Consider the following 26,004-nt stretch of genomic DNA (forward strand, 5'->3'; position numbering starts at 1 on the left):
GCATGCATTTGATACAATTTTTATTTTCAAATAACTGATAATAGAGGACCCCAAAATCAAGTTCTTGAAAGCCTTTTGTGAAAAACCAAACAACCACGAGTATGTGATAGATGCCCATATCTGTGTCTTAAGTCAGCAGTCTTCAGAAGAGCAGACACACCTTGGCTCTTTGTGGTTTTACAAATTAGATTCTCCATCCCTGCCACTCATCTCTGGGACATGTTACATATTGCTAATAATTTCTTGTCTTGATTGCTGAGAACCAATCACTTCACAAGTAATAATGCAAGGACTTTGTGGTCCTCTTATAGGTGGGTCATCTGGTGTAGAGTTTTCCACTTAAGAGTAATATACCTACCATGGTACTGTTCCATGTGAGGAAACATGTTAAGAACCATAAACTAGCCTTTGTTGGTCATCCAGAGCAATCTGGTTGAGCCATGTATATTCTGTATGTGGATTTTGGAGTCAGGGTGCTATGCTCTTGTTGTGTGAGTTTGGGACAAATCCCCTAACTTCTCCAAGCTTATCAGTATAATGAAAGGAATCTTCAAGAAATTGTTGTAACACTTATGTTTTGAGCATGTAAGGGCACAACCGCTGTCTGGTGTGGTGGCGCATGCCTGTAAACCAGAAGTGAAGGCATGATGCTCAAAGACTTCAGAAGCCAACCTACGATACATAATGAGACACTTAAAAATCAATCGCTCAGAAAGTGGCTCGACGATAGAGCGCTTGTATATTATTTACAAAGCTCTGGGCTTCATCCTGAGGGTTGGAGGTGGGGAGAGCAACTGCCTGCAGCAGTCAAGTCCACAACAAACAACCTGTATCTTAATGGATTACTGAGAAGAGAGTTGGTGCTGACGATTATCAAAAAATAAAAATAAAAGTCTCCTTTAGCCTTACGGATTTAACAAATGAGAGACGCACAATGGCAGTCACAACTCCAATTTATCTGTGACCGAAGAGCACAATGGGAGAAAGGGAAATGAGAAAATATGAAATAGTAAAGACAGAAGTGGAGATTTGCAAAACAGAGAGGGGATTCTTAAAGAAGAAAGCATACGCAGGAAAATGCCAGAACACAAACTTAACCGGACCAAAGGCAAGTTCCGCCTGGCTACCAGCTCCAGGCAGAGCGAAGACGAAGGCTGAAGGCGGGGTTTCGAGGCATCCTGTCGCTGCTCTTAGGTTTTAATGGGGCGGGACTTCCTGTCGGAGCAATCCCCGTTACCTCCGGAAGAGCAGAAGAACCGAGTCCTCGGACGCCGGCGGTTGAGCATCGGTCGCCGTGAGCTCGCGCAAGGTGAGTCGGTTCTGTCACTGCGTTCCTCGCAGCTTTATTCCGTGGCCGAGGCGTGGGTTTCTGACGGGCTGCAGACAAGCTCTCCCCATGTTGGGCCGGGGTGGCTGCCGGGCGCTCCTCCCGGCAGTGCTCTCCGTAGTGCTCCGGAAACAGCCGAGCGGGTTCGCCAAGCGGTCTTCTGAGGTTCTTTGTCGCAGAACGAGCCCGACTCTGCCCAAGCCCTCAGGGCTCTACACGGCAAGTCCCCTGGCTCAGGAATTTACAGGGTTAGGGATGAACAGGACCAGGTCCGGTGATGTCAGAAGCTGGGACAAATGGCGCGGGTGGCTTGGCTGTGCAGGCTAGAAGCAGTTTTAAGTCTGCATGCCTTTGTTCGCAAAGTAAAGGGTGATAGAATATGACCCCCGTGAAAACAAGACTTGAAGCAAAGGTCTCTGAAATGAAAGAGTTTATTGAGCCATTTATTTATACCAGCTAGGAATAGGACCAAGACTTGAGGCGCAGTTTGTAAACTACCAGCAACAAAGCTGAAAAGTGCCTCTGAGATCCAGAGCTAGCGCTATATTTGGATGTCAAGGCATAGGCTTTTTTTTTTTTTTCCAGCATTCTTGGCCCCCACCCTACCCACAAAAAAGAACAAATCCCAGAGAACCGTTACCTAATTGACTTCCCTTATCTCTTCCCTCTCCTGGACCTCGACATTTTAGGGTACCTCAGAGTTTTCATTTATCAGCCTCCTTTCCTCAAGGACTATTAGAACGGATTGAGAAGATGTAGCATGCACACAAATGACCAAATACTGCATAGGAACAACAGTTTTTCTGCAAGTGCCTATTGGTTGATGTATGTTGGGTTGAAGATTCAATGGATAGCTTTGGAAAAAGTCATGGGGAGTGGAGAGGTGTTCTGTGCATGTTGTCACAAGGTGAAGTGGCTGGAGCAGTTTCTGGTGAGGAAGCAAGCCCAGCCCGAGAATGTCCAGTTGTGACAGATCAGAAGGATGCAGTAAGAACACAAATGATCATGTTTGGAAACCATTCTTAAAGTGCTCGGAGGAGTTTATTCTATAACTCAGAAGGTATATGCTTGCCTGAATGCTTGTATCACAGGAACAGGTGTTTAGGCATGATGGCATATGTCCCAGCCAGCATTCTGAAGACTGAGGCCAGGGTGGTCAAGAGCTCGAAGCCAACCTTATATCAAATAAAAAGGGAAGTGAAGCAGTAACCAGCAGCAGCTGGTCCATCTGCTCTATGTCCCCTGTGCTTCTCTCCTGTGCCACAGAGTAGAGATTTCAGATGCTCTTAAGGAGGAAGCACAGTATGTAACTTGTCCTCAGCTGGGAAGTAGGCAAAGCATGGCTTTGTAAAGGCAGCCACGCTTTCTGGGCATGACAGCTTCCATGTGCTAGGAGTTCACGTTAGTGCATGGTCAAGCCTGTGGTGAGTGTCTAAGTTCACGTTAGTGCATAGTCAAGTCTGTGGTGAGTCTCTAGAAGCCAAAAGTTGGCAAGTCACATGGTTACGCTTCCTGTCCCTGAAGTCCAGAAGGTAAATGGCACCTTTGCTTTTATAATTGCATTTTTAGACCTAGAGTTTTCTTCTCTCAGAATGCTCTGAGGGAAAGCAGAGAACTTTCAAATCAGAATTGAGCATACATTCTGTAAAATGTCCATATAATGTGAGGCAAAGTATTTCTAATCTGTGAACCTTAAATTCTTCACCTTTGCCTTATTATTTTTTTAAAAAATTCCATCTGTGAAGCACTCAGCTCCCTGGAGTTGAGTTAACACAGCCAGCCTCTGTCCCTTTGTCTTTACAAGTGTTTTTATTCCAGCCTTCCCTGTGTTCTCGTTCCCCAGCCACTCCCACACCTGACCTTTAGACTGCCTTGCCCTCCTCTACCTAAGCTTCAGGGGTCCCCACCGCCCCCCACAATATGATGTGGATAGCTACACCCCAGAATGTGATACTGTGTGGACACTTGGGGCGACAACTTCATAGAACATTGTTTGGTTTGATAATACTTCTGTTAGTATAATAGCTCTGGCCTGTGCCCCAGTCCTTGGGATGTACAGGCAGGAGATGAGGAGCGCACGGTCATCCTTAGCTCTGAGACCAGCCTGGACTATGAAACACTGACTCAAAACAGCAACAGTAACACAAAGGTTTTACTACGAGGTGAAATGTGTAATATTTCAAAATGATTTTTACTGGGACTATGTGTGGGGGAAAATTGAGCTATAAACCAGGGAAGGGGTGAATCAAAATCAGAGTGTTGCTAATTGAAATGCTTGTGTAAGTGACTGCCTGCACAGTTGGTAACTGCTCTTGCTGATCTGTGTTGACTGTCTAGATAATGGCAGACCCTTGGCAGGAGTGCATGGATTATGCAGTGACCCTCGCAAGACAAGCTGGAGAGGTATGAACAACACTGGGCGCCACAGTGTGTGGCGTGTAGATGTTACAGCACAGTCTTGTTCAATAGAGCGTGTGAAGATTGATTGAGAGAGAGAGAGAGAGAGAGAGAGAGAGAGAGAGAGAGAGAGAGAGAGTGTGTACAGGTGTGTGTGTGGCCTGCGGGTGGAGCCTAGGCCTGTGTTGATGTTAATCATTACGGACACTGCATGGCATCTCTAGCTGGATTTTTCACTTTGTAGAGTTAAGCTTTTGCAAGAATAGTCATGAATCTAAAATAAGATATGAAATTACATATTATTTTACCCAGAAGGTCCTAACTCTTAAGTGTCTTGTTTCATAGACAGTTCTGAAAGAAAACGTTTAAGAACATGTTAAGACTGGTTGAATGCTTGAAGTTATTTTTGTGATTTATGTCCTTGTTTGGTTTTAAATTACTTACATCTTTTTTTACTTGCTTACCCAAAACTTCTTTTTAGATGATTCGTGAAGCTCTAAAAAATGAGATGAATGTCATGATTAAAAGTTCTCCAGCCGACTTGGTTACAGTTACTGACCAGAAAGTTGAAAAAATGCTCATGTCTTCTATAAAGGAAAAGTACCCGTGTCACAGGTATCTCTTCTGCCACTTTATAGTGATAAGATTGTCTATGCATGAGGCAGATATTTCTAGATACAGAGTTGTAGTAGGTGACTTTGACTTGAAAAGAAGCTGAGTTTGAGGGTATGGGGCTGTTCAGGCCAGAGTGATGGGAGGAAGACCCCTGTGGCGATGTCTGGGCCGGTGCTTTGGATGGTGTGTGGGTGTGTGTGTGTGTGTGTGGGGGTGTGGGTGGGTGTGGGTGTGGGTGTGGGTGGGTGGGTGTGGGGATATGGGTGTGGGTGTGGTTTTGGTTTTGACTTTGGTTTCTGACTAATCTTTTATATATTTTTACCTCACTGGTTAAGATTCCAAATCCTGAGCAGGAGCCGCAGGGCCGTGAGTTAGTTTGACTGCCTGTCCTGTGGTTCTAGGGTCAGGAGAGGGGATCTTTGACGGGAGGAATGTGTGCACGGTGCAAGCAATTGTCTGCTGCCTTAGGCACATCTGGAAAGTTCGGTTAAACTCCCTGCATTACAAAGTTCCGTATATGTGAGAGAAATGCCAGATTAGGAAGTTCCATAGAAATCTCTAAATCAGACCCAAATTTACCAAAAACATTGTTGTCAGCCAGCAAAGATGGCAGATGTCCCTAATTCTAGCACTCAGGAGAAGGAGGTAAGAGGCATGGGAAGGTGTAGCCAGCCAGGGCTCACAGTGAGACCATCTCAGGAAACAGCAGGCCAGAAACAAGGTCAGCAGTGGCACTGTTTGCAGGTGCAAGTCCTCAGAACTCTAAGAAATTAAAAGCCATCCTCTGAAGGTTTTATGTTACAGTGCTGTTAGGTCTTCCTCCTTGTGACATTGGCCGTTGTCAGTCTTTTAGTCACTGGAAAAATATTTAAAGTTGTGACTGAACATACTTCCTTCCAATAAAAAGGCTTAGAAATAAGAGAAAAGGGAAAAAGAGGACAAATATGTATTAAAACAGTTGAATGTCAAGGGATAAAAAATAGAAAAAAGAGAAGAGGAGAAAAAAAAAACAGTGAACTCATTCACCATTTATCAAATCGACTTAACAGTTGCACACAGTCATTTCGGGAGGCGCTTTACGTTCTCATTGACTTACCGACTGTTCTCTGTTATGTGTCGCTTCTCTAAAGTCTTCTAAATGACAGACATAGTGCTTCACAGTTTGGCCAGGGTAGGGAGTAGCTTGGCAGCATGGCCCTGGCTGTGGTCTCTTGAGAGTTTCCATCAGTGGGTCACCAAGGCCCCAGTAGGACTGAGGGACCCTTTACATCTGTGCTTGCTGCTGGCAGTCCCCGCCCCTGCGGGCTGTCTGCTGGCAGTCCCCGCCCCTGCGGGCTGTCTGCTGGCAGTCCCCGCCCCTGCGGGCTGTCTGCTGGCGGTTCTCAGAGCTACTTGGAAGCTCTTCTAGGATCGGAGGGAGAAACAGTGTGAACATTTGAAATTCCCAGGCCAGTAACGAAGCCGTACAACTCAGCCCTGCTGTATTCTTTGGATTAGAAGTCAGGTCACACTCAAGGAAGTGATGTCTGAGCTCTGCATCTTGCTAGGATCTAGAGAATATGTGGTCTTTTAGTATTTCTTTCGGTTTGGTTTTAAGGCAGCTCTTGCATAGGCTATCCAGGAACCCCTGACTCTCGCCTCCTGTACCTCCTGCGTGCTGGGATTATGGCACGCGCTGCCACACGCTCCTGTGCTCTTGCTTTTACGATCGCTGTGTTTTCTTAATTTCTCATTCTAAGGGTGACCTTTTCAGAAGTGTGTGTTTTTCCCTGGATTTATGCCAACGTTGCATTTAGAATTTAGGACTCTGTACTGTTTCACACGCCTTTGCTCAGGGAAGACAGGGCTTCTTCGTGTTTATTATTATTATCATCTCTCTCCCTCCCTCATCTACTCCCTCCTTCATCTGCTCCCTCTTTCTCTCTCTCTTTCTTTCTCTCTCTCTCTCTCTCTCTCTTTCTTTCTTTCTTTCTTTCTTTCTTTCTAATAGAGCAACAATATAATAGAACAGTAGTGTGGACTTGGCTTGTGCTTCATATCAGACCCTTGAAACTTAAAGCACTGAATCCAGTTTAGATGCTAGGAGTTTGTGTTTCTTGCTTCCAGTTTCATTGGTGAAGAATCTGTGGCAGCTGGGGAAAAGACCGTCTTCACAGAGCAGCCCACGTGGATCATTGACCCCATTGATGGGACGACTAACTTTGTGCACCGGTATGCATGTTACTGTAATTCTGCTGTGTGTTCACGGTGTGATTTTTCTGCTCGAGATACATGGTGTAAAAAAATGGTGCATTTTTATTAGAATAAGAACTCCACGTTAAATACTTAAGCTTATTTTCAGTCTAGTATTTAAGCTTATTTCAGTTATGTTTAAACCTATTTTGCTGAACTTTTAAAAAAAAATTCCGATTTTCTCGTGTGTGAGAAGGTCTGTGTGCAAACTGGAAGCCATAAAAATCACTGTGGCTCACAGTTTAAAATCTTTCTGTCATCCAGCCCCAAGTTTCACATCAGAATAGAGACAGTTTTTTCTCTGTTTAACTGCTGATGAGGAAAATGAAAGGAATCTTTTTTTTTTTTCAACTGTGACCAATGTTAAGGAGCTTAGCTAATGTCTGTAGAGCCACCACGTGCGTGCGTGCGTGCGTGCGTGCATGTGTTGACCATGCCCCTTCCTCCCATCCATATTCCATCTTACTTCAGGGGTTATGAGAATTATTTGAAAACAATTGTATACATACTTGTTGAAATTAAATTGTCTTGTTTAATTTGTGGGTTTTGTCTCTTTTTTTTTAAGGTTTCCCTTTGTAGCTGTTTCGATTGGCTTCGTTGTAAATAAAGAGGTATGTCTTAAATGTATGGTTTTGCTTTCCTTTTCTGAGAAAAGCTAAATCTTTCATCTTTGGTTTGTGCCACCTGTAAACATGAGCTACAAGACTGGGGCCGTGTTCACACACATTCCCAGCAGATGAGGCTCGTCTCCCGAGAAGCCAGTGTTGGAAAGAGAACGTGAACAGAGGGACGGAGGCAGATGGCCATCATACTCCTGACACACACAGTGTCACGAGTTAATGTGGCTTTACAGTGCCTCAGATGAAGTGGGACATTTCTAAGCCTGGCTTCATGCGCCAGGGGACGATGGATGGCTGGAAATGCGGTTTGGGCACATGAGTGAGTGAATACGTACGTATACGAACGCCAGCAGAGTGAGAGCTGTAGCCACTGTGGGCCCTTTGGTCCGTACCCTGCTGTTGGGCTACGAGGCTGCTGTATTTGAGGAGCCTAAGCACCGTGTTTCATCAGCAGGAACACAACACTTAAGGAAGGTCTGAAATAACAGCCCAAGGCTAAGTGGTAGCGTGCTTGCCCAGCATATACAAACCTCTCAGTTGAATCCCTAGCAACACACAGGCATTTGAGACCTAAGCCACTATGTATGAACTCTTGGTCACAGGCTGTCCTGGTCACTTGGCACACCACCTGATCCTACGTAAGCCTTTAAGGTCGTCAGCCTGAGCAGTCGAGTGCTCTCTGCCTTTGAATCCTTAGTTTGCTGCACTCAGGCAACGAGAAGCTACCAGAAGAGAAGGATCTTTGTGCAAATGAATGTGCAGGAATCTTGACACAGGAGAAGACAGTGTTCATTATAGAAAACACAAAAATTCCTGTCTGAGCTAGGAGAGGGACAGCATGCTCTGTATCTAGACTTGAGTGGGAGTTAAGGTTGGAGCTCTGATGACTGACTAGGCAATGCTTCCCCACAGTTCAGCTGTTGGAATATATTTTATTAATGTACTAGATTTTCTTGCTGCTTTATTCACAAAATGATAGCAGTTAATGGGAAAATACCCAGGTTTGCTAAAAGCGCCTTGCTTCCCTGTGCAGATGGAGTTTGGAGTTGTGTACAGCTGTGTGGAAGACAAGATGTACACTGGCAGGAAAGGGAAAGGCGCCTTCTGTAACGGTCAGAAGCTTCAGGTCTCAAAGCAGGAAGGTGGGTTTGTCTTCCAGTGCTGGCACCCTCCGCGAAGGGTGCTTGTGTTCTCCATATTTCTGTAGTGACCTTTGTGTTAGCAAGTATTAGCTAACTGGAGATTGTATGATTTCTTCCTTTCCCCTTCTGACCCCAGTCTTTAGCATGGTAGTTGGGGCAGAAAAACAGAAGTCACTGAGCATGTGCACCCCAGTGGGTGTGGCTGTGGGCATCAGGGCTTCTGTTCTGAGAGCTCACGGTTTAGTAACACCGTCTCATACTTGTTAGGATTTCTTGATTTGATGTGATGTCACTCACCCCATTATTGGTCAGTGAATCATAATGCATATTAAAGCTGAGATCAGTTGAACATGGTGGCATCTTCCTGGAATCCCAACAATCAGAAGGTGGACGTGGAAGGATCAGGAGTTTGAGGCCAGCCTGGGTAAAGCAAGTTCGGGCAATCTACACTCCTAACAAACAAAACCACCTGAGAATCTTTAAGAAGGATACACAGTGGTTTTTCAGTCTCTATTTGAGGGTCAAGTCCCTTATATAAAATGATGTATTGCATATAACCTGCCCACATACCCTTGCTTTCTCCGTCTCTAGGTTAGTTACAGATATAGTATTGATGCTGTATAAATTATTGTTAAACTCTGTGGCCTCGGTAGATAATGGAGGGGAAGTCTCCATATTCAGTAAAGATAAAAGATAAAAGGTTTCTTTGGGTGGGGCATCGGGGTGCCATCTGAGAGGAGTGAGGAGTTGAGTCTGTGAACTTGAATCTTGTCTGTATGAAACTAGTTTACGTGTGTAAGTATATGTGTGTGTGTGCATACGTGTATACATACATACATACAAACACAATGAATTGTTTCAGTATGATAGTTGATTGGCTTTTGAGTCACCTTTTTATCATATTTTCAAGTTTGTACCTTAAGATCCTTTCAGTGTAATAAGAACTTTAAACTTGCAAACAGTCTTGATTTTGGAATCTTTGCAGACTTTCATAAACTAGCCAACCTACCAATCAACCTTTCTTCCTCCCTCCTTCCCTCCCTCCCTCTCTCTTTCCTTCCTTCCCTCCCTCCATCCCTCCCTCTCTTCTTCTTTACCTCCCTGCCTCCTTCCCTCTCTTCCTCCCTCCCTTCTTTCCTCACTTCCTTCCTTCCATTGTTTCTCTCTGGTTTTGTTTTTAATCAAGGTCTCACTGTAGCTCTTTCCTGGAACTAGCTATGTAGACCAGCGTGGCCTTGAACTAAGAGATCCCCCTGCCTCTGTCTCCTGAGTACATAGATTCAAGATGCACAGCACTTTGCCCAGCCCTAACCTTTCTATTAAAGGCTTCATTTGAGGGCATAGTTTTTGTTCATTTCCTTTTATTGTTTATTTTTTTCAAAATAATTTATTATTATGTTTTAATTGCAGACTTGTGTCAAACACCACACCTCTTTTATAAGTGTTTTAACACCTGAAGCTTGGAAAAAAGTTAGATAAACTAGGAAAAAGGATTTAAATGTCCCATTTCATTCTGAATTGTGTCAGATTTGCTGTTCTAGAGTTTTGCTTAGTGAGAGCTAGCAGTTTATTTGAAATAGCTTCTTTTTTCAGACATTACCAAATCACTCTTGGTGACCGAGTTGGGCTCATCCAGAAAGCCAGAGACCTTACGGATTATCCTCTCCAACATGGAGAAGCTTTGCTCCATTCCTGTCCATGGGTAAGCCTTCTCATTCCCATCCAAACTTCCAGAGAATTTAACTTTAAAGGAATTAATTTTTATTTTTCCTGTGGGGGGAGGAGGAGTATGTGTGGTGGTGGTGGTGGTGGTGGTGGTGGTGGTGGTGGTGGTGGTGGTGGTGTGTGTGTGTGTGTGTGTGTGTGTGTGTAGGCTAGAGGTGACCATGGGAATCTTGGTTTGAGATGAATTTTGTTTTTGATTATTACAGCAGGGTTGTGCTGTGTATCTCAGGAGGGCCTCAGGTTCACAGAACTGCTGTGTTGCCTCCCCCATGCCTCAGTGTCCCCCTGCCTCAGCCTCCTCAGTGGAAGGCTTAGAGGTGTGTACCACAATTCCTAACCTTGTTAGTTTTATTTTAAGTATGTCTCTTGTATAAAACATTGAATACAGTATCAATTTATAAGTCAATTTATAAAGATTTCTTAATAGACAAATTATTAGTATTTTGATACTGCTGTTCTGTATCACAGTACAATAATCTTGTGCGATGATTTCTATCTGTATTATCTGTAGTTACTGTTTATTTCATGAGTTCTTTATTTTTGAATTTTTGTGTTTATAAATGCTTATAATTTGGCAGATTTCTTTCATTAAATCTTTCTATAGTGTTCTGAATAATATTAATACATATATATATATATATATATATATATATATATATATATATATATTTGTTCCGCGCACCTCCCATGTCCCCTTCACCCGTGGAAGAGAGACCGTGAGGCAGTGTTCGGGTGGTTACCACAGCGAGGCTTTATTCGTATAAGCAGAAGCGGAAAGACCCAAAGCCCGGGAAAGGCACTGCTATATGTATCCTAGAGTGGCGTGTGCACTTCTGATTGGCTGTTCACTTATCACCCCATATTACACCCCGGGATGGGCAGTGACTTTGGCGCGCTTTCTGCCTTTTGCACCTGCACAGTCAGTTGTTTACTAGTGGGAGGACAGGATGCCCGCGCCATCTTGTAATGGCGAATGCTGACACGCTCACTGCGGCTCCCAACATATATATTTTTTTTCTTTTTCTTTTCTTTGTTTTTGTGGAGATAGGATGTCACTGTGGCATAGGCTGGCCTGGAACTTGAGATTCTCCTGCCTTAGCCTGTTGACTGCTAGTGTTATATATTTTACACCTGCAACACTGCTCTCCAGCCTCAGAGTCCTTCAGTAATGACAGGACACATGCGTAGATGCACCAGAAGTGAGAGCTGGGACTGGTGGACCGTGTTAGTACTAGCTTCTTTAGGATGCTGAGGCAGGAGGATTGCTTGATTCCAGAAGTTAGGGTTTAGTCTGGAAAACATGGTAAGACCCTAGCTGAAAAAGTTTTGTTTTTGAAGCAAGTACATATCCTAAAGGTTTTTGGAAAGCTAGCAATTTGATGTTCCTAAGTGTAATGCAGGTATTGGTTACACAAGTAGCATTTTCTGACCTTTATTATAGTTGTTTTAGTAACAGTAATCCTTTAAAAAGCCACTGAAGCAAGGCATGGTAGAGCGTACCTGTAACCTTGTAACCTTGGCCTGTAGGAGGCTGAACAAGAGGATTGTAGAGAATAGTTCAAAGACAACCTGACTTCACAAGAAGAACCGTCTCAAATGAACACGAAGCCACGAGGAAGCCAGGCTCTGGAACACTTGTCTGTCATCCCAGTACTGAGCAAGCTGAGGCAGGAACGGCTGGAGGTTTGGACAGCCTGGGTTACACAGTGAGAGCTCATAAATAACAATAGAATTTCATGATTTTCTCTTATTGCCAATTGTCGCTACCTTTTTTTCTCTTGCAAATTATCATCAGGGATAGAGTTTGATAATGTTCCAAGGATCGTCTAATGTAGGCTGTGTCAGAGGTTCAGACACGTGGAGTGGCTCCAGGAGATGATCTCTGATGGAGATACAACCAGAGCCCTGGCTTCCAGATCATTCTCATCCTTTAATATTTAACTTCCCTTTTAAGAGTTAAGACATTCCAAGAATATTTGACTGTGGTACAAACTATGATTGTGCATATACGCAGTAGTGAGTGAGGTGAACGAGAGGTTCTGTCACCTAGCCGCTGAACCTCCCGGAACGTGGAGCACTTGAGGCCCAGGGAGTGCTGTCCTTGAGGCAAGAACAAGGTGCTTCTTACACATTGCTGTTGCAGTTGGCTATATAAAGTTTGAAATTTAACCATGGCCAGTAAAATGGCTGTAAAACAGCTTCAAGCAGTTTATACTTCAGCCTTTTATTTTGCTCTTAGCTGAAGGAAAAAATAGTGGTTTTTTTTTCCCCCCAGTGGTTGAAAGAAGAAAATGTTCCCAAGCCTAAGTGCTGTTGTACTCAGACAGTGGTTTGAGCTGTCACCGAGATTTCAGAATTGCTCACACAGAACACCGTGAGACAGCAGGCACAAGACAAAGTCAGTAATGATGAACCAGTTGCATAATTTGGGAGAATTAATGCAGAGGTGTCCAACGTTCTGAGATTGAACCTTCTCGGTTCATACTTGAGAACTGCATACCCAAGTTACAAAATAATCACATGCAGTCTCATAATGTTTTTGTTAAGTCTATAGTTTTGTATAAATTCAAATAGAACAGGCCTAGTAAAGAACAGGTTTATGATAAACATGACCCTTTTTACTAATGTCATTCGTAAGCATTGTGGTCTACGGTAAGGCGCCCTTCACTTTCCTCAACGTGAACGTTTGGAGAAAGCAGGAGCCAGGCTAACCAGAAAACAGACCCAGATCTTTTAATGCAGTGCCAGCTCTCGTTGCTCTCGGGCACACTTGGACCCCAGAAGGATCAGATGAAGATCCAGTTCAGAGTCTGGGTCCCTGCTGTCATGGCTTGCTAGCAGAGTAGTGTTTTGTCTAATCCTTAAGGGTTTGTTTCTAGAAGAACAAGATCTTACTGACGGCGAACCCCTGCCTAAGAGAGAGCTCTGGATGTTCCCCAGAGGGCAGCAGAAGTTTCCCTGTGGAGATGACTGAAGTATTCTGAGCAGCAGAGCACAAGAACTCACTTGTGAGCAGTCTCAGTACATTCTTTCTAGAACTTGAGCTCTCAGTCTCCATGTCCTGTATCTCACAGAAGAAACAGGGAGACAGACCTTCTTGGGTTTTGGTTTCAGTTTGCTTCCTTTCAGGCAGGGTCTTACTGTGTAGCCCAGGATATTGTCAGATCTACAGTTGTGCCTGAGCCTGCTGAATTCTGGGATTTTAAGCATTACTGTCCTGCTCACTGCACCTTTCTTCAGAAGCTAAAACTTGTCATGTGTAATTAGATGGACTGTTCTTGCTAGTTCTTCATTACATTTGATATGAAGCAAAAATATAGGTAGTAAAACACACTTCCAATCAAAGGTGGTATGTAGGGCTGGGGGTGGGGTGAGTAAAGGAAGTGCTGACATGATCTCTATTGTATAGTGAAGGTTTCCGTTGTTGATATGAGAGAAAGAACAGCCAAGGGCGTTGGAGGAGTCCAGACAGAAAAAGAAGTAGATGGAGTGTGGCCAGGGCTGGGAAGCCAGGGTCAACAGTGAGATAGGAGACATGGAGAACAGATCTTAGTGGGAGCAGGAAGATAGCAGGGTAGTGGTGGGGCAGTGGTGAGGGCACAGAGTGAGAATACAGAGGAGGAGGGTGAATAGTGGAGGCCGTGGGGGCGGGGGGGGGGGAGACCAGGAATCTGGTGTGAAGGCTTTGAAATGTATATCTAACAAGTACTTTAGTGGAGTCTGAGGGATCCTGAAACTGGCCCAGGCTCTGATAGACATAGCCACAGGTATGGGTCAGTGGAGCCGCACACCTCTTCTGTCAGAGGTAAGGGAACTGACTCCTTTCGGCAGATGGGAACTAATTTTACAAGTTCCTGAGGAATGTTGGCTTTTGTCTAACCACCAGAGTTCCTGTTGTAGTCCAGGTTGAGCTGTTAAGCTGTGTTGCAGGAGATACTTAAAACAGTGGCACCTAAAAACAGGCCCTGCCACCCACCCAGACCATAGCACCATCCATGCGGTACCCGGTAGAAATGAGACTCTAATGCTTAAAGATTAACCAAAGGCTTTATAAGTTTGGTAATGCTCAAATTAACAAGATGCCCACACAACTGGAGGTGTTTTACAGTTAACTAGCCTGGATATAAGTTGTTACCCGGGACTGCTCTCCATCCATTCATAGTCCTCCACGGCGTCCACATCTCTGCTTCCCCAGCTCCTCCTCTTCCTTCTCCTCTTCCTCTCCTTACTCCTCCCACTTTAGCGCCTCACAACTTGCGGGGGAAATATACCGCTAGAAAGCTGGGCCTATGCTTACTCCTCTTCCTTCTCCTCTTCCTCTCCTTACTCCTCCCTCTTTAGCGCCTCACAACTTGCAGGGGAAAATATACCAATACAAAGCTGGTCCTATGCTTAGTTTTGGCATCAGTGTGTTTGCCCTTTTGGGGGAAAGAGGGGTACCCTTTGAAGCTGACCAGTGTCAGCTGCTTTTTTAAGTTGGCTTTGTGAAAGATGTTGTCCAGTCTTTGTTTTTTAGATACAGGGAAAAAACATACAATTCATTAATTTTTTATAATTTTCAAAAATATATTTTGAGGGAATGGATCTCTGCCTTATTACTAGAGGTTTAAATATTTATTACTGAAGGAGTTTAGAGCAGGTACAGCGGTACCCACTGTAGCTTCAGCATTAGAGGGGCTGAAATAGGAAGGCAGAAAGCTCTAGCCCAGTCTGGAGCATTTAGTGAAACCTTGTTTCAGAAACAACAATAAAAAGACAAGTAAACAAATAAATACAAATTTTAAAGGAAATTTGAGTACATCATTTGAAAGTAACTTACAGACATTATGTTCTCCTGCCCCTTGGCTCCTTTTTGTTGTAGTTGCTGCCATGTGTTTGATTTTGAGGCAAGGTCTAATTCTGCCCAGCTCTTGGTCCTCTTGACTGGCCTTTCAAGTGTGGGGTTAACATAACCACATTCAACACGAGTGCCCATGGTTTCTCTGTATTGTCTTGAATGCATGAGCCTCCTGCTCTGGCCTCCAATTGCTGAGACTAACATCCGTGTGGCTCTCCACGGCTTGACTGTCCTCACTCTGCCACGTCCTCTGGGATGGCTTTAGAGTCTTTTATTTTTGTTATGCACTTGACATTTTTGATCATTTTAAAGCTCCTATTAATTGTAGAAAGCAATGACATTTTTAAAAATTAAAGACCAAATGTTTATGCAGAACCCAAGCAGACTGTGTGGCTTCAAGCATGGGGCTTTCCAACCACTGACCAGTAAGTAACGTAGTTTTATACACCCTGGAGACTACTCACACAGTACTGTCTATGTAAAACAAAGACACTGAAGTTCTGGGGTCCAGGCACAAGAACCGGGTTTTTGTTGTTGCTGTTGTTTTGTTGTTGTTCTTGTTGTTGTTGTTCTTGTTTGAGACAACAATGATGCAGTGTACTCTAGACTGGCCTTGAACCTACCATCCTTGTGCTTCCATGTCTCAAGTACTGTGGTTACAGGAGTATGTAACCACATTTAACTTGCTTTGGTGTGTTTTATTTAATTTCTCTTAAAGTCTTTATTATAATGTTTCTTATTAAATGATTGCTTTGTGAAAAATTCATGATTTACATAGTATATAATGATAGATATTTTAAAAATGTATTTATATTTTATGTATATGAATGCTTTCTTGCACATATGTGCACACCACATAAGTACAGCATCTGCAGAAGCTTGAAGAGGGCATCAGATCCCCTGGGACCGTATCATGTGACCTATCATACCCTTGCAAGAGCAGCAAGTGCTCTTAACCAGCCCTGATCATTAAACATTATATACTTTATTTTAAAATTAGAGAACAGGTTTATCCTTGGTTATTCTCCAGATGAAGGCAGGCAGTCTCAGTTGGTGCTCAGTTGGAAATGAAACGACCTTATAGAGGGAGAAATACTTTTTTTGAGAGTTGTTTTATTCCTCCATGTTGTTTGTCATGTCAGAATCCGGAGTGTTGGAACAGCTGCTGTTAATATGTGCCTTGTGGCAACTGGAGGAGCAGATGCCTATTACGAAATGGGGATTCACTGCTGGGACATGGCCGGAGCTGGCGTCATTGTCACTGAAGCAGGCGGCGTGCTGTTGGATGTAACAGGTGAAGTCATGGCACCCCTAATGCATGTGAGACTTTCCTTGCTGTGTAGGTACTTTTAAAAATGGCTGTACATGTCCTAATAGAAAAATAAAGCTATATGAGTCTCTGTAAAATCAGATATTAGCAGACGGAAACAGTGGTGTCGCTAGTGGGAATACGTAGTGAGGAGCGATTGCAACTCTTCTCTGTGAACTGCAAGAGCTCCCAAGGGCCCTGGAGAGGTCTGCGCCTCATTTGAGGCTTGGACTGTGAACTTTGGCAGAACCATAGTGATAGTGGACAGTGGGCTCTGTCTTTCCACCTATTTTACTGCCTGGCTCAGTTAAATATTAACTCTGAGCAGAAGGTGAAATTGAGGAGAATAAGCCTGGATTCAAAGAGTTCAACAGTGACCATGAGATATAGCATGCTGAAACAGGAAGTGGGAAGAAAGCAATGTGATAGTGTGTGGGTGTGACTGTGCCTGTCAGACCTCACACATGTGACAGTGTGTGGGTGTGAGTCTGCCTGTCCTCAGACCTCACACATGTGACAGTGCATAGGTGTGAGTGTGCCTGACCTCAGACCTCACACATGTGACAGTGCATGGGTGTGAGTCTGCCTGTCCTCAGACCTCACACATGTGACAGTGCATGGGTGTGAGTGTGCCTGACCTCAGACCTCACACATGTGACAGTGCATGGGTGTGAGTCTGCCTGTCTTCAGACCTCACACATGTGACAGTGTGTGGGGTGAGTGTGCCTGTCCTCAGACCTCACACATATGACAGTGCGTGGGTGTGAGTGTGCCTGTCTTCAGACCTCACATGTAACAGTGTGTGGGCTGAGTGTGCCTGTCCTCACACATGTGACAGTGTGGGCTGAGTGTGCCTGTCCTTACACATGTGACAGTGCGTGGGTGTGAGTGTGCCTGTCCTCACACATGTGACAGTGTGGGCTGAGGTGCCTGTCAGACAGAGACAGACACAGAGGAAGCGTGCCCATGGGAAGCAGAGAGAGGACCCGAGTGTCAGTGGTGAATCCCTTGCGCTGGTATTTACTCAGAAAAGATGCCTAGAAGCTGCCATCCTTGAGGCTGAGGAGATGATATAGGGTGATGCATTTTTTTTAAAGAAAATTTGAGCATATTAAAATATTAGCATTGTCAGAGGATGGAGCTGTGTGCTATCTTTTCTCGTAATTGTTTTTGTTCATGTATAACCTTTTCCATATTTGATTTGATTTCAGGTGAACCATTCGATCTGATGTCTCGGAGAATAATTGCTGCAAATAATCTAGCATTAGCCGAAAGAATAGCCAAAGAAATTGAGATAATACCTTTACAAAGAGACGACGAAAGTTAGTCACACAGAACAGTGTCTAGCTCTGTCATTCATGCTGTCCCTGAAATGTTTAAGTTGTATGATGTCACTGATTTAAATTTAACTTTGAGGTCCTGATTTTAAAATGGGAACTTTTTTTTACAGATAATATACTCAAAATTAGATGAAATATTTGATTATTGAAAGAAAATTTGCATGTATTAGTATTTTGGGGAAAATATACAGGAAGGATACTTAATGAAGTAGCCATTGAATAGTCCCCAGTCCGTATGCTCACCTTCAACTTCATATACTGTTTAATGCACAGTTCTCAGTTAGAAAGTTCTCTGTTTGTAAGCGGTTTTCTCTTTGTTTCAAAAGCCATATTTGATTATGTCTGTAAGGCTGTCCCTGTGCAGAGGGCCTCTGTGTTTCATTAATCACTGTACTATAGCACCTGGCACAGTACCTGTCAGACATGGGCAGCCTCAAGTCGACACCTCGCAGTGAGTGCGCGCAGTGTGTCGTGGTAAGATTCTACTGTTGGTCCTGTTTGGAAGCTCCTTCTTATATTTCATATTGCTGTGCCATTTCACAGGACCTCACTGCTCGAGAAGGCTGCTTCTCGTGGGCATTCTGCAGTTAGTATGCTACTACTGTATGTTGTAGGTTCTGCTTAAATCCCCGGACTAGAGAGAAACATTCACAGATGTCTCCCGTGTACCTGGTGTAGTTAGTGCAGTATAATGTTTTATAAAATGCAGTATTTGCATTCAGATCCATACTCTGGTGTTGGCTCTGCTGATATGTATTGTGGCGTTAACGGTGCACTTTTTGATTTCTTTCCATCACTGCTGTCTCTAGATACTCAGTAAGGTCTTGGGCTTCTCAAACTCAAGAAAATGTAATGGGTCCTGTTCCTTTTTAAATGATTAACTTATTGTCTAGCCTTGACTGTTGCCATGAACAGACTTTTTGTTCTTAGTATGTTTGAACCTTGCATTTGATAAAATGAAGTGTTTTTGTAAGTTTAAAGGCAGTTATCTTGGTTTTGGGTGATTTAATATATTAAATCTATATAATACTCTAATTTGGGCACTGTAATTACTGTATTTATGCTGTTAATTACATGCATTTAAAACATCACGTACCATGTAAATTTTATTACAAGACAGGTTGGCTTTGCAATTAAATTTATTTTAATTAAGACTTATGAATAACATCTTATTTCATTGTGTTTATTTGTATACACTAGGCTGGCCTCAGAATTATTGAATAGCTGAGAATGAACTTGAACTTCTGATGGTCCTGCCTGACTGCCTTAAGTTCTGAGATGCAGAGATGGCCATGGGCTATGACAAGCAGGTCATGTGGTATGAGGACTGAGCACAGGGTCACATACGTGTTAGCTTAAGCACTGTGCTGCCCAGCTACACTCCTGCCCATGCATACATTTTGAATTAAATGTGCAATTAATGATATTTTGTCAAAGTTAATAGTCTCAGCTCTTTTTAGGAGTTTTGAGTTTAGTTACAGATACTTGAAACTAATATTGGTTGTGTATTTTCACTTTTTGCATATAGATTTTCCCAATATACATAAACACTTAATACTTTCCCTATGTCTAACTGTTTGTATCTTTTTATTCTAAGTGCAATTGAATATCTGGCTAAACATTACTTAGACATGGAAACAAGATGATCAAAAAGTAAATTAACCCAAAATAATTAGAAAACCTTTTTTTCTGTAACAGAATCTCTTACGCTCAATTTACTGTATCCCAGCATTTACCTTCTCCTGCTGTCATTTTCAGAGGGTTCTTTCTCTGGTCTCCCATTGATGATCCTTTGTTTTGGAAATATGTTAATGTTTTTGTGACGCAGCTTAAGGCTGCGTGTGAGGTGAGGAGATCTGTAACCCTAAGTGCAAGCCATTGGTTGTGGGACTAAGTCCAATTCATGTTCTTGTGATTAGAAAATGCAAAGGAATCAGCAGAAGAACCACTAAAACTATATCATCTCTGGAGGCAAGGTTGATGCCCGTGTGTAAGCAGCACTGTGCAGGATAGCTCTGAGCACGTGTCACCTGTGAACATAAAGAGTGGTTGGATACAGGAAGCTGTGTAAGAACTAGGCACAGAACAGCTCTGAAGTGTTAATGAGAAGACAGTTACATCTGTACGTGTGTAGGGTCAAGTGCATGCACACATCAGTGTGCCTGTGGCTGTCAGGGCAACTGAAGCTGACGGTTATGAGGCTTGGAGCAGGCTTTCCCACCAAGCTATACCACCAACTTGAAGATCTTATAAATGTAATGTCTGCTCACGCTTTGGAACCCTTGGTATTGTTCAGATGTGAATTCTTCCAGATGGTATCTAGTTACAATACCCTCCTGATCAAAATCCTGATGGTATTTAGAGGAGGGAGAGACTGGCTTTCTGTCCCGTTGATGGTTTGTCTGAGGTGATTAATAAGAAAAGGGTTGCTTTGGTTCACCTTGAAGTTACAGTCTGATTGCTTGGCCCTGTGGCTTTGTCCTGTCCAAGACTGTGCATCATGGCTGCCTTATCTGTTCTGATGATAGCACTTACTCATGGTCTGGAAGAAGGGGGAAGGGTACCACAGTTGCCCTTGAGGGGATGGCTTAAGGACTCTCCCCAAACTATCACCCTAAAGCCTTTTTGATTATTTAGGGGTTTTGTTGTTGTTGTTGTTTTGGTCATGTTTTTGCTATGTAGTTCAGGCTGGCCTAGACATCACAGTCTTCCAATATCTGCGTCTGCACTGCTTGCAGTGTGGGCGTGTACTACCACAGTGGTTGGGCCAGCCCTTTACCACATGGGCCTTTGGGAGTCAGTCAGCTTTCTAACTATAAAAGTAAAGCTAGAAATGAACAATTAACACAGGGTCACAGAGAGCCCTAAGTAGCTGAAACCATCAGAAAACAGAAGGCCAAGTTAGCATCTGACTGTTCACAGCTATGACACGGTGCCAGAATTAAAGCAGTGGTGTTGGCCCAAGACCACGCAAGTTTGATCCCAGGGGTTTACAAGGTAGAAGGGGAACCCTGACTGCTGGATGTTGTCCACTGGTCTAAACGTGTACCATGACTTGTGGAACCCCTCCCCCATGTTATTTTAAGAAGTAAAAGTTTCTGAAAGATAGTGGGTTTTTATCACTTGGGTCAAAAAACTTGGTCAGTCGTGCACATTCACTTCACCTCAAGAAAGATGGACAAACTGAACTACATTAATAACTTTATCATGAAAACATCACAATTTCAGAAGGCAGGGCATCAATGGCACTATACCCCGGCACGCAGGAGATGCAGACAGGAGGACCACTGGTTTCAGAAAAGAATAAAGAAGGAGACGCTCATGAAGTCTGCAGGTGCCTGTACGTTGGAAACGGTCTGTATAAAGCTCACACACAGGACAGTGCATTTGCAAATGTAAGCAATTACGTCCTTAACGAGCAACCATAACCTACTTGGTACAGTCATTCACTCAAGAAATGACATGAAAATAACACCCCAACCCCAGAATAGCTAAAACTGAAGCCCAGAACTGGCAAACTCCAAAAGTCACCTGGAAGGCAGCATAGGTCGGTCCTTCAGGAAGTATCCAGTTAGGAGACTGGCTGTCCCAGGGCCCAGCCTCCAGTCCTTGGTACATAACACACACACACACACACACACACACACACACACACACACACACACACACACACACATCTCAAATATCCACCCTGCATGGCGAAAGTTGCTTTACATATAAAACAGTCTTGAGAGTCAAGAATGGCTTTAAAAGGGGTAGAAGAGTCCGTTGTGAGTACAGCACTGAAAAAAGAGCAGAGCAGGGGAGCGGGTGGGGGATGTGTGGCAGTGATAGTTACACAGAAAAAACGTCATGATTCCGAGCCTGGCTCAGCCACTGCTTCTCAAAGGCATGCCCTTCCTGAAATCACCAGTGATTACCTAATTTAAAGAAGGAAAATTACTGCTGCTTTTAGAGTGATCTGCATTCTGCCCCTTGTTTTTAGAGTCACCTTGAAAGTTTACTGTCCACTTCTCTGTTTCCTTTTCCCCTTTCTTAGGATGGCATGATACCACCCCAAGGGTGCACCCTCAGTCTTCTTGTTTCCACCCAAGGGAGTCATGGGTGTCTGTCAATTTGACCACACCCTTACTATGGACTCTTGAGTCTTGACCAGGTGAAAGGTCACCTGGGTGCACAGCCAGTTCCCTCCTGGATGCCCCTTCAGTCCTCTGTTTTAGTTGTTCCTTTTTTGCCAAACTGCTGGGTTTTCTCAGTTTCATGCTAGGCTATATGTTCTCCCCACTTTGAGACTGGAACCAGTTTATTCAATCTTTACTTTTTCAAAGTCTACTTTCCAGCTGTCCTTGGCAGGTGTCTCATAGCACAAGTCCATGGAAATTCTCATCAAACTTGACAGCCACACATCATTCCGGCTGTCCAAACCAGTCTTTCATGACTGTAAAGACACCTGTACACCACAGTGGTTCTTTTTCTTCTGGGCACTACCCTAGCACGCAGGCTGTGCCTGTATTTCCCACTGGTAGGTAGTGCATCTGTCTGCAAGAAGTCATTGAACAGCAGACCCAGGTAGGATAAATATAATTTGCACAGGAATTGGAAGATTAGGAATGACTGAATGCAGCTAAGTCACAAACTCACTGGGTCACATACTTGGGTGTGATCCTAGCACATAGAGCACCCAGGCAGGGGCATGTCAATTTCTGGGCTGGTAGGGGCAACATCAGAAGACTTAGCTCACACTACCAACAAAGTGGAAAAAACTGCTTCTCAGAAGTGGCAGCCATCGTCTTGGCTTGGGTCTGAGCATTCAGTCTCACCAGTCAGTCTGTTTAACAGTGGTTCTCAACCTTCCTGATGCTGCAGTCTTTAGTACGGTCCCTCATTTTCTGGTGACCCCAACCATAAAATTATTTTTGTTGGCACACACCTTTAAACCCAACTTTGGGAAGGGAGGGGCAGGGATATCTCTGAGTTCAAGGCTAGCCTAGTCTATAGGGTGAGTTCTAGGACAGCCAGGGCTACACAGAGAAACTCTGTCTTCAAAATGAAATTTTAAAAATTAATTTTGTTGTTACTTCATAAAATTGTAATTTTGCTACTGTTAGGAATCATTACATAAATATTTGTGTTTTCTAGTGGTCTTAGATGACTCCTGTAAAAAGTTCTTTCATCTCCCATAAAGGGGTCACAGTCCATACATAGGTTGAGAACTACTGGTTTAGGGGGAACAACATTGTCTTAGTGTTTTACTGCTGTGAGCAGACACCATGACTAAGGCAACTCTTATAAGGACAACATTTAACTGGAGCTTGCTTACAGGTTCAGAGGTTCAGTCCATCATCATCACAATGGAACATGGCAACATTCAGGCAGGCATGGTACAGGATGAGCCGAGAGTTCTACATCATCATCTGAAGGCTGAAAACTTTGAGGCAGCCAGGATGAGAGACTCATAACCCACACCCACAGTGACACACCCACGGTGACACACCCACGGTGACACACCCACTCCAACAGGGCCACAGCTTCTAATCTTGCCACTCCCTGGGCTGAGCGTATAGAAACCGTCACAGTGGCTTTAAGAGGCTCTACTTCCACTGTTACATACATGTCCGCTTGTCTTACGTACTTTACCTTTTCAAATCTTTTCAGCCCCTTTTTATTAATTCACACACAAGTACTTGTTTTCCAGTGTGTTGAAACAGTAAGTCAGATAATAAATTTGCTTCAATGTCTGGCAAAGTGGCTGCCCATAGAAGCTCTAACGTCACACTCACTGGGAGGGAGCTAATTTGGCCATTTTCACGCTCCTTGGAGTATTTAAGGACACTGTGGTACATTCTTCCTCAAGAACACCATGAAGTCTCAACCCTCGATAAAGATGGGATGCTGTAGTCAGACAAAGTACAGCTTCTCCCAGCAGCTTATCAGCTGATATGACAAGGAGGAGTCCCTTCCTTATCTCGGATCTTGTCTTTACATTTCCTATAGTATCTGGATGTTCAACACTGAGTATGAAGCTCTTCTCAGTGTGGGTCTTTCTGAATGAAATCTGCATCTTGCCTGTGGTTTCACTGCAGATAGTGGGTGTGGGAAAAAAAAAAAAAAAAAAAACAGCCAGGGGCCCAGGGAGTTTCAAGTCCAGAAGCCTTTCAAAGTATTTTCACTGATAGTGTTATTAATAATGTTTATTGAAGCAAGAGTGTCCTGGGTTCAAGCCTACTCTTTGCTTATATTCTAGGCTAGAGTAATCTAGGCTAGCTTGGGCTTCCTGGAGAAAGCTTGTCTCTAAAGGCTTGCACGTTGTATCATGCATCATGCAGAGCGCTGCACGGTCAGCCTACTTATTACTCAGAAAATGCCAGGACTGCTGGTGGTGTCCACTTGTAACCCCAACATTTGAGAGGTAGAAGAATTGCCATGAGTTTGAGGCCAGGCTAGGATAAATAATGAATACCCACCCAGCCAAGGCCACCAGAGCAGGACCCATCTCAATAAATGACAACAGTCACAACAAACAGTAATTCTAAGGGAGGCTGTGATCTCCATGGAAGCAGATGCTTTTCCATCAGCAGAATTTCCCTGCGCAGACAGCCCAGCCAAGCCATGAGCACCTGAGGAGAACCCTGGCTACACCTCTGAGGATCATGAGAGCTTTGAACATGATGAGGTCCGAGCCAGTGAATCTGATTTTCTAGGCCAGAATGGTCTGGACCATCTGTATTTTCATTTTTCCAAATAATGCTGCCAGCTAGCTAAGATAAACATTTTGTTTCTCAGAAACAACTGATTTCTTACAAGTAGCTAGATTATGTACCACCCCGGACTCGCCCTCCTCCACAAACCAAGAGTTTTGTGGTGCCCTTTGGAACCTTCCTGTAGAAATGTCGCTGGGTCAGCCCTTTGCTTGGGGAAGAGAAATCTAATTAACTTAAGTTCCAAAAATGAACACTAGATGGCGAACAACTCACAGAGAATCATGGTATTGTTCCAGCATGCTTATTTCCGAACTGTTTTAAATCTCATTCAAATAGTAACAAGCCAACCTTTGACATTAATACAGTATTCAAGCCAGAGGTGCTGGTGGGTATAGTGCTGGCAGTATGCGTGCCAGCAAAGGTGAAGCACTGGGTTTCATCCTTCATCCCTGTACAATAAAATAAAACAAATACAAAACAAAGCAAAACAAAACAAGTAAATAACACAGGGGAAATCTTTCTGAATTGCGTTCACATCCCCTTACCCAGAGCTTATTCAGTTTTTAAGGTAGTAAATTTTCCATAAGCATATACAAAATTCAACACTTGTCATTTGTTGTCGTGTTTGAGAATGCTTTTCTCAATAATCTATTTTAATATCCCTCTTAAGTAATTGACCCACTTAGGAACTGTTTACACGGTTTGCTTTCTTTTCTTGGGCCGCTTATGGCAGCCCCAGAAGTATACAGCAGAGGGCGCTAATGCACCACTCGCTACCACTTAAGGTAGCTAGCTTCCTGGAAGACTGCGGCGGGGAATACAAGGAATCCTACACTGTAGTAACAACCATCATCATTTCTATAGTCTCACAACATCCAGGCACCCTCAGGTCCCACACCTCCAGATGGCTGCAGCTTGCTGAGCCACACTAGCTGTAGTTAGGACAGGCAGGATGTGCTGTGCCTGGGGCTCACTGGGGGGGGGGGAGGGTTGGGGGGGGCGGGGGGGGGCTGTGGCTCTTCTAAAAGCAGGGGAAGTGCCCCTCCTTCCGCCTTTCTGAACTGTCTCCTGTTTTCTCATTATACATGAATGAGAACTTTCTCATGAGGATAGGTGAAGTCCCACATTCTCCTAAAATACAGTCTAAACTTACTAACCTGGACTGTAAGGCCATTGCGGATGGTACCTACACCAGACAGAGGTGGGCTGGATGATTTTAAGCTTTAGCAGCATACTCTATTTTTCTCTTGTAAGCTGTGTTGGGGCTTATTTTTATTTTGTTAATTCTAACCCTCACTTTTCATTGTGAGTCCCACATGAACTCAGATTCAACTGATTTCCCCATGTCTAACTTCTGCGTACATCTGCCCATCTTAGCTTACCTGTGACTTCCTCTAGGATGCCTTACCTAGCTTCGTTCATAACGTAGTACTTGGCTAGTAGTGAGATCCGCGGTACAGTATGTGCTGAGCCCACACAAGGCCCAGGGTTCAATCCCCAGAAGCAGAAAGAACAGTCAAACATGGTGTGTATGTGTGTAATCCCAGCTGTGAGGAGGCAGAGGCAGGAGGAGCAAAGATTCAAGGTCATCCTTTACCATATATGTATGTAGCAAGTGCGGGACCACCTTGAGCTATAGAAAACCCTGTCTCAGAAGGGAGGGAGGGAGGGAGGAAGGGAGGGAGGGAGGGAGGGAGGGAGGGAGGGAGGAAGCCCTAGTATAATGCTCACTGCGCTGCCATGATTCTAATTGTCTCTG

The 26,004-nt window shown here is 43.9% G+C and overlaps 1 protein-coding gene across 1 annotated transcript; it reads left to right on the forward strand.

Annotated features, from left to right (window-relative positions):
• Nucleotides 1-1,163: 1,163 nt before the first annotated feature.
• Impa1 (inositol monophosphatase 1) lies at nucleotides 1,164-18,698 on the forward strand. Its single transcript, XM_034517233.2, has 9 exons — nucleotides 1,164-1,309; nucleotides 3,665-3,730; nucleotides 4,206-4,339; nucleotides 6,446-6,550; nucleotides 7,137-7,182; nucleotides 8,225-8,333; nucleotides 9,927-10,035; nucleotides 16,038-16,189; nucleotides 17,416-18,698. The coding sequence occupies exons 2-9, from the start codon at nucleotides 3,668-3,670 to the stop codon at nucleotides 17,529-17,531; spliced, it is 834 nt and encodes a 277-aa protein (XP_034373124.1). The 5' UTR covers nucleotides 1,164-1,309; nucleotides 3,665-3,667; the 3' UTR covers nucleotides 17,532-18,698.
• The last annotated feature ends 7,306 nt before the right edge of the window (nucleotides 18,699-26,004 follow it).

This window comes from Arvicanthis niloticus, chromosome 13 (assembly GCF_011762505.2).
Source record: "Arvicanthis niloticus isolate mArvNil1 chromosome 13, mArvNil1.pat.X, whole genome shotgun sequence".
In the NCBI taxonomy this organism is placed as follows: Eukaryota; Metazoa; Chordata; class Mammalia; order Rodentia; family Muridae; genus Arvicanthis; species Arvicanthis niloticus.

Bases quoted from the DNA above. Each gene is read 5' to 3' on its own strand.
- Impa1 (XM_034517233.2), top strand. From the start codon at position 3,668: ATGGCAGACCCTTGGCAGGAGTGCATGGATTATGCAGTGACCCTCGCA. The intron at 7,183-8,224 runs GTATGTCTTAAA...TTCCCTGTGCAG, and splicing joins GCTTCGTTGTAAATAAAGAG to ATGGAGTTTGGAGTTGTGTA. The intron at 16,190-17,415 runs GTGAAGTCATGG...ATTTGATTTCAG, and splicing joins CGTGCTGTTGGATGTAACAG to GTGAACCATTCGATCTGATG.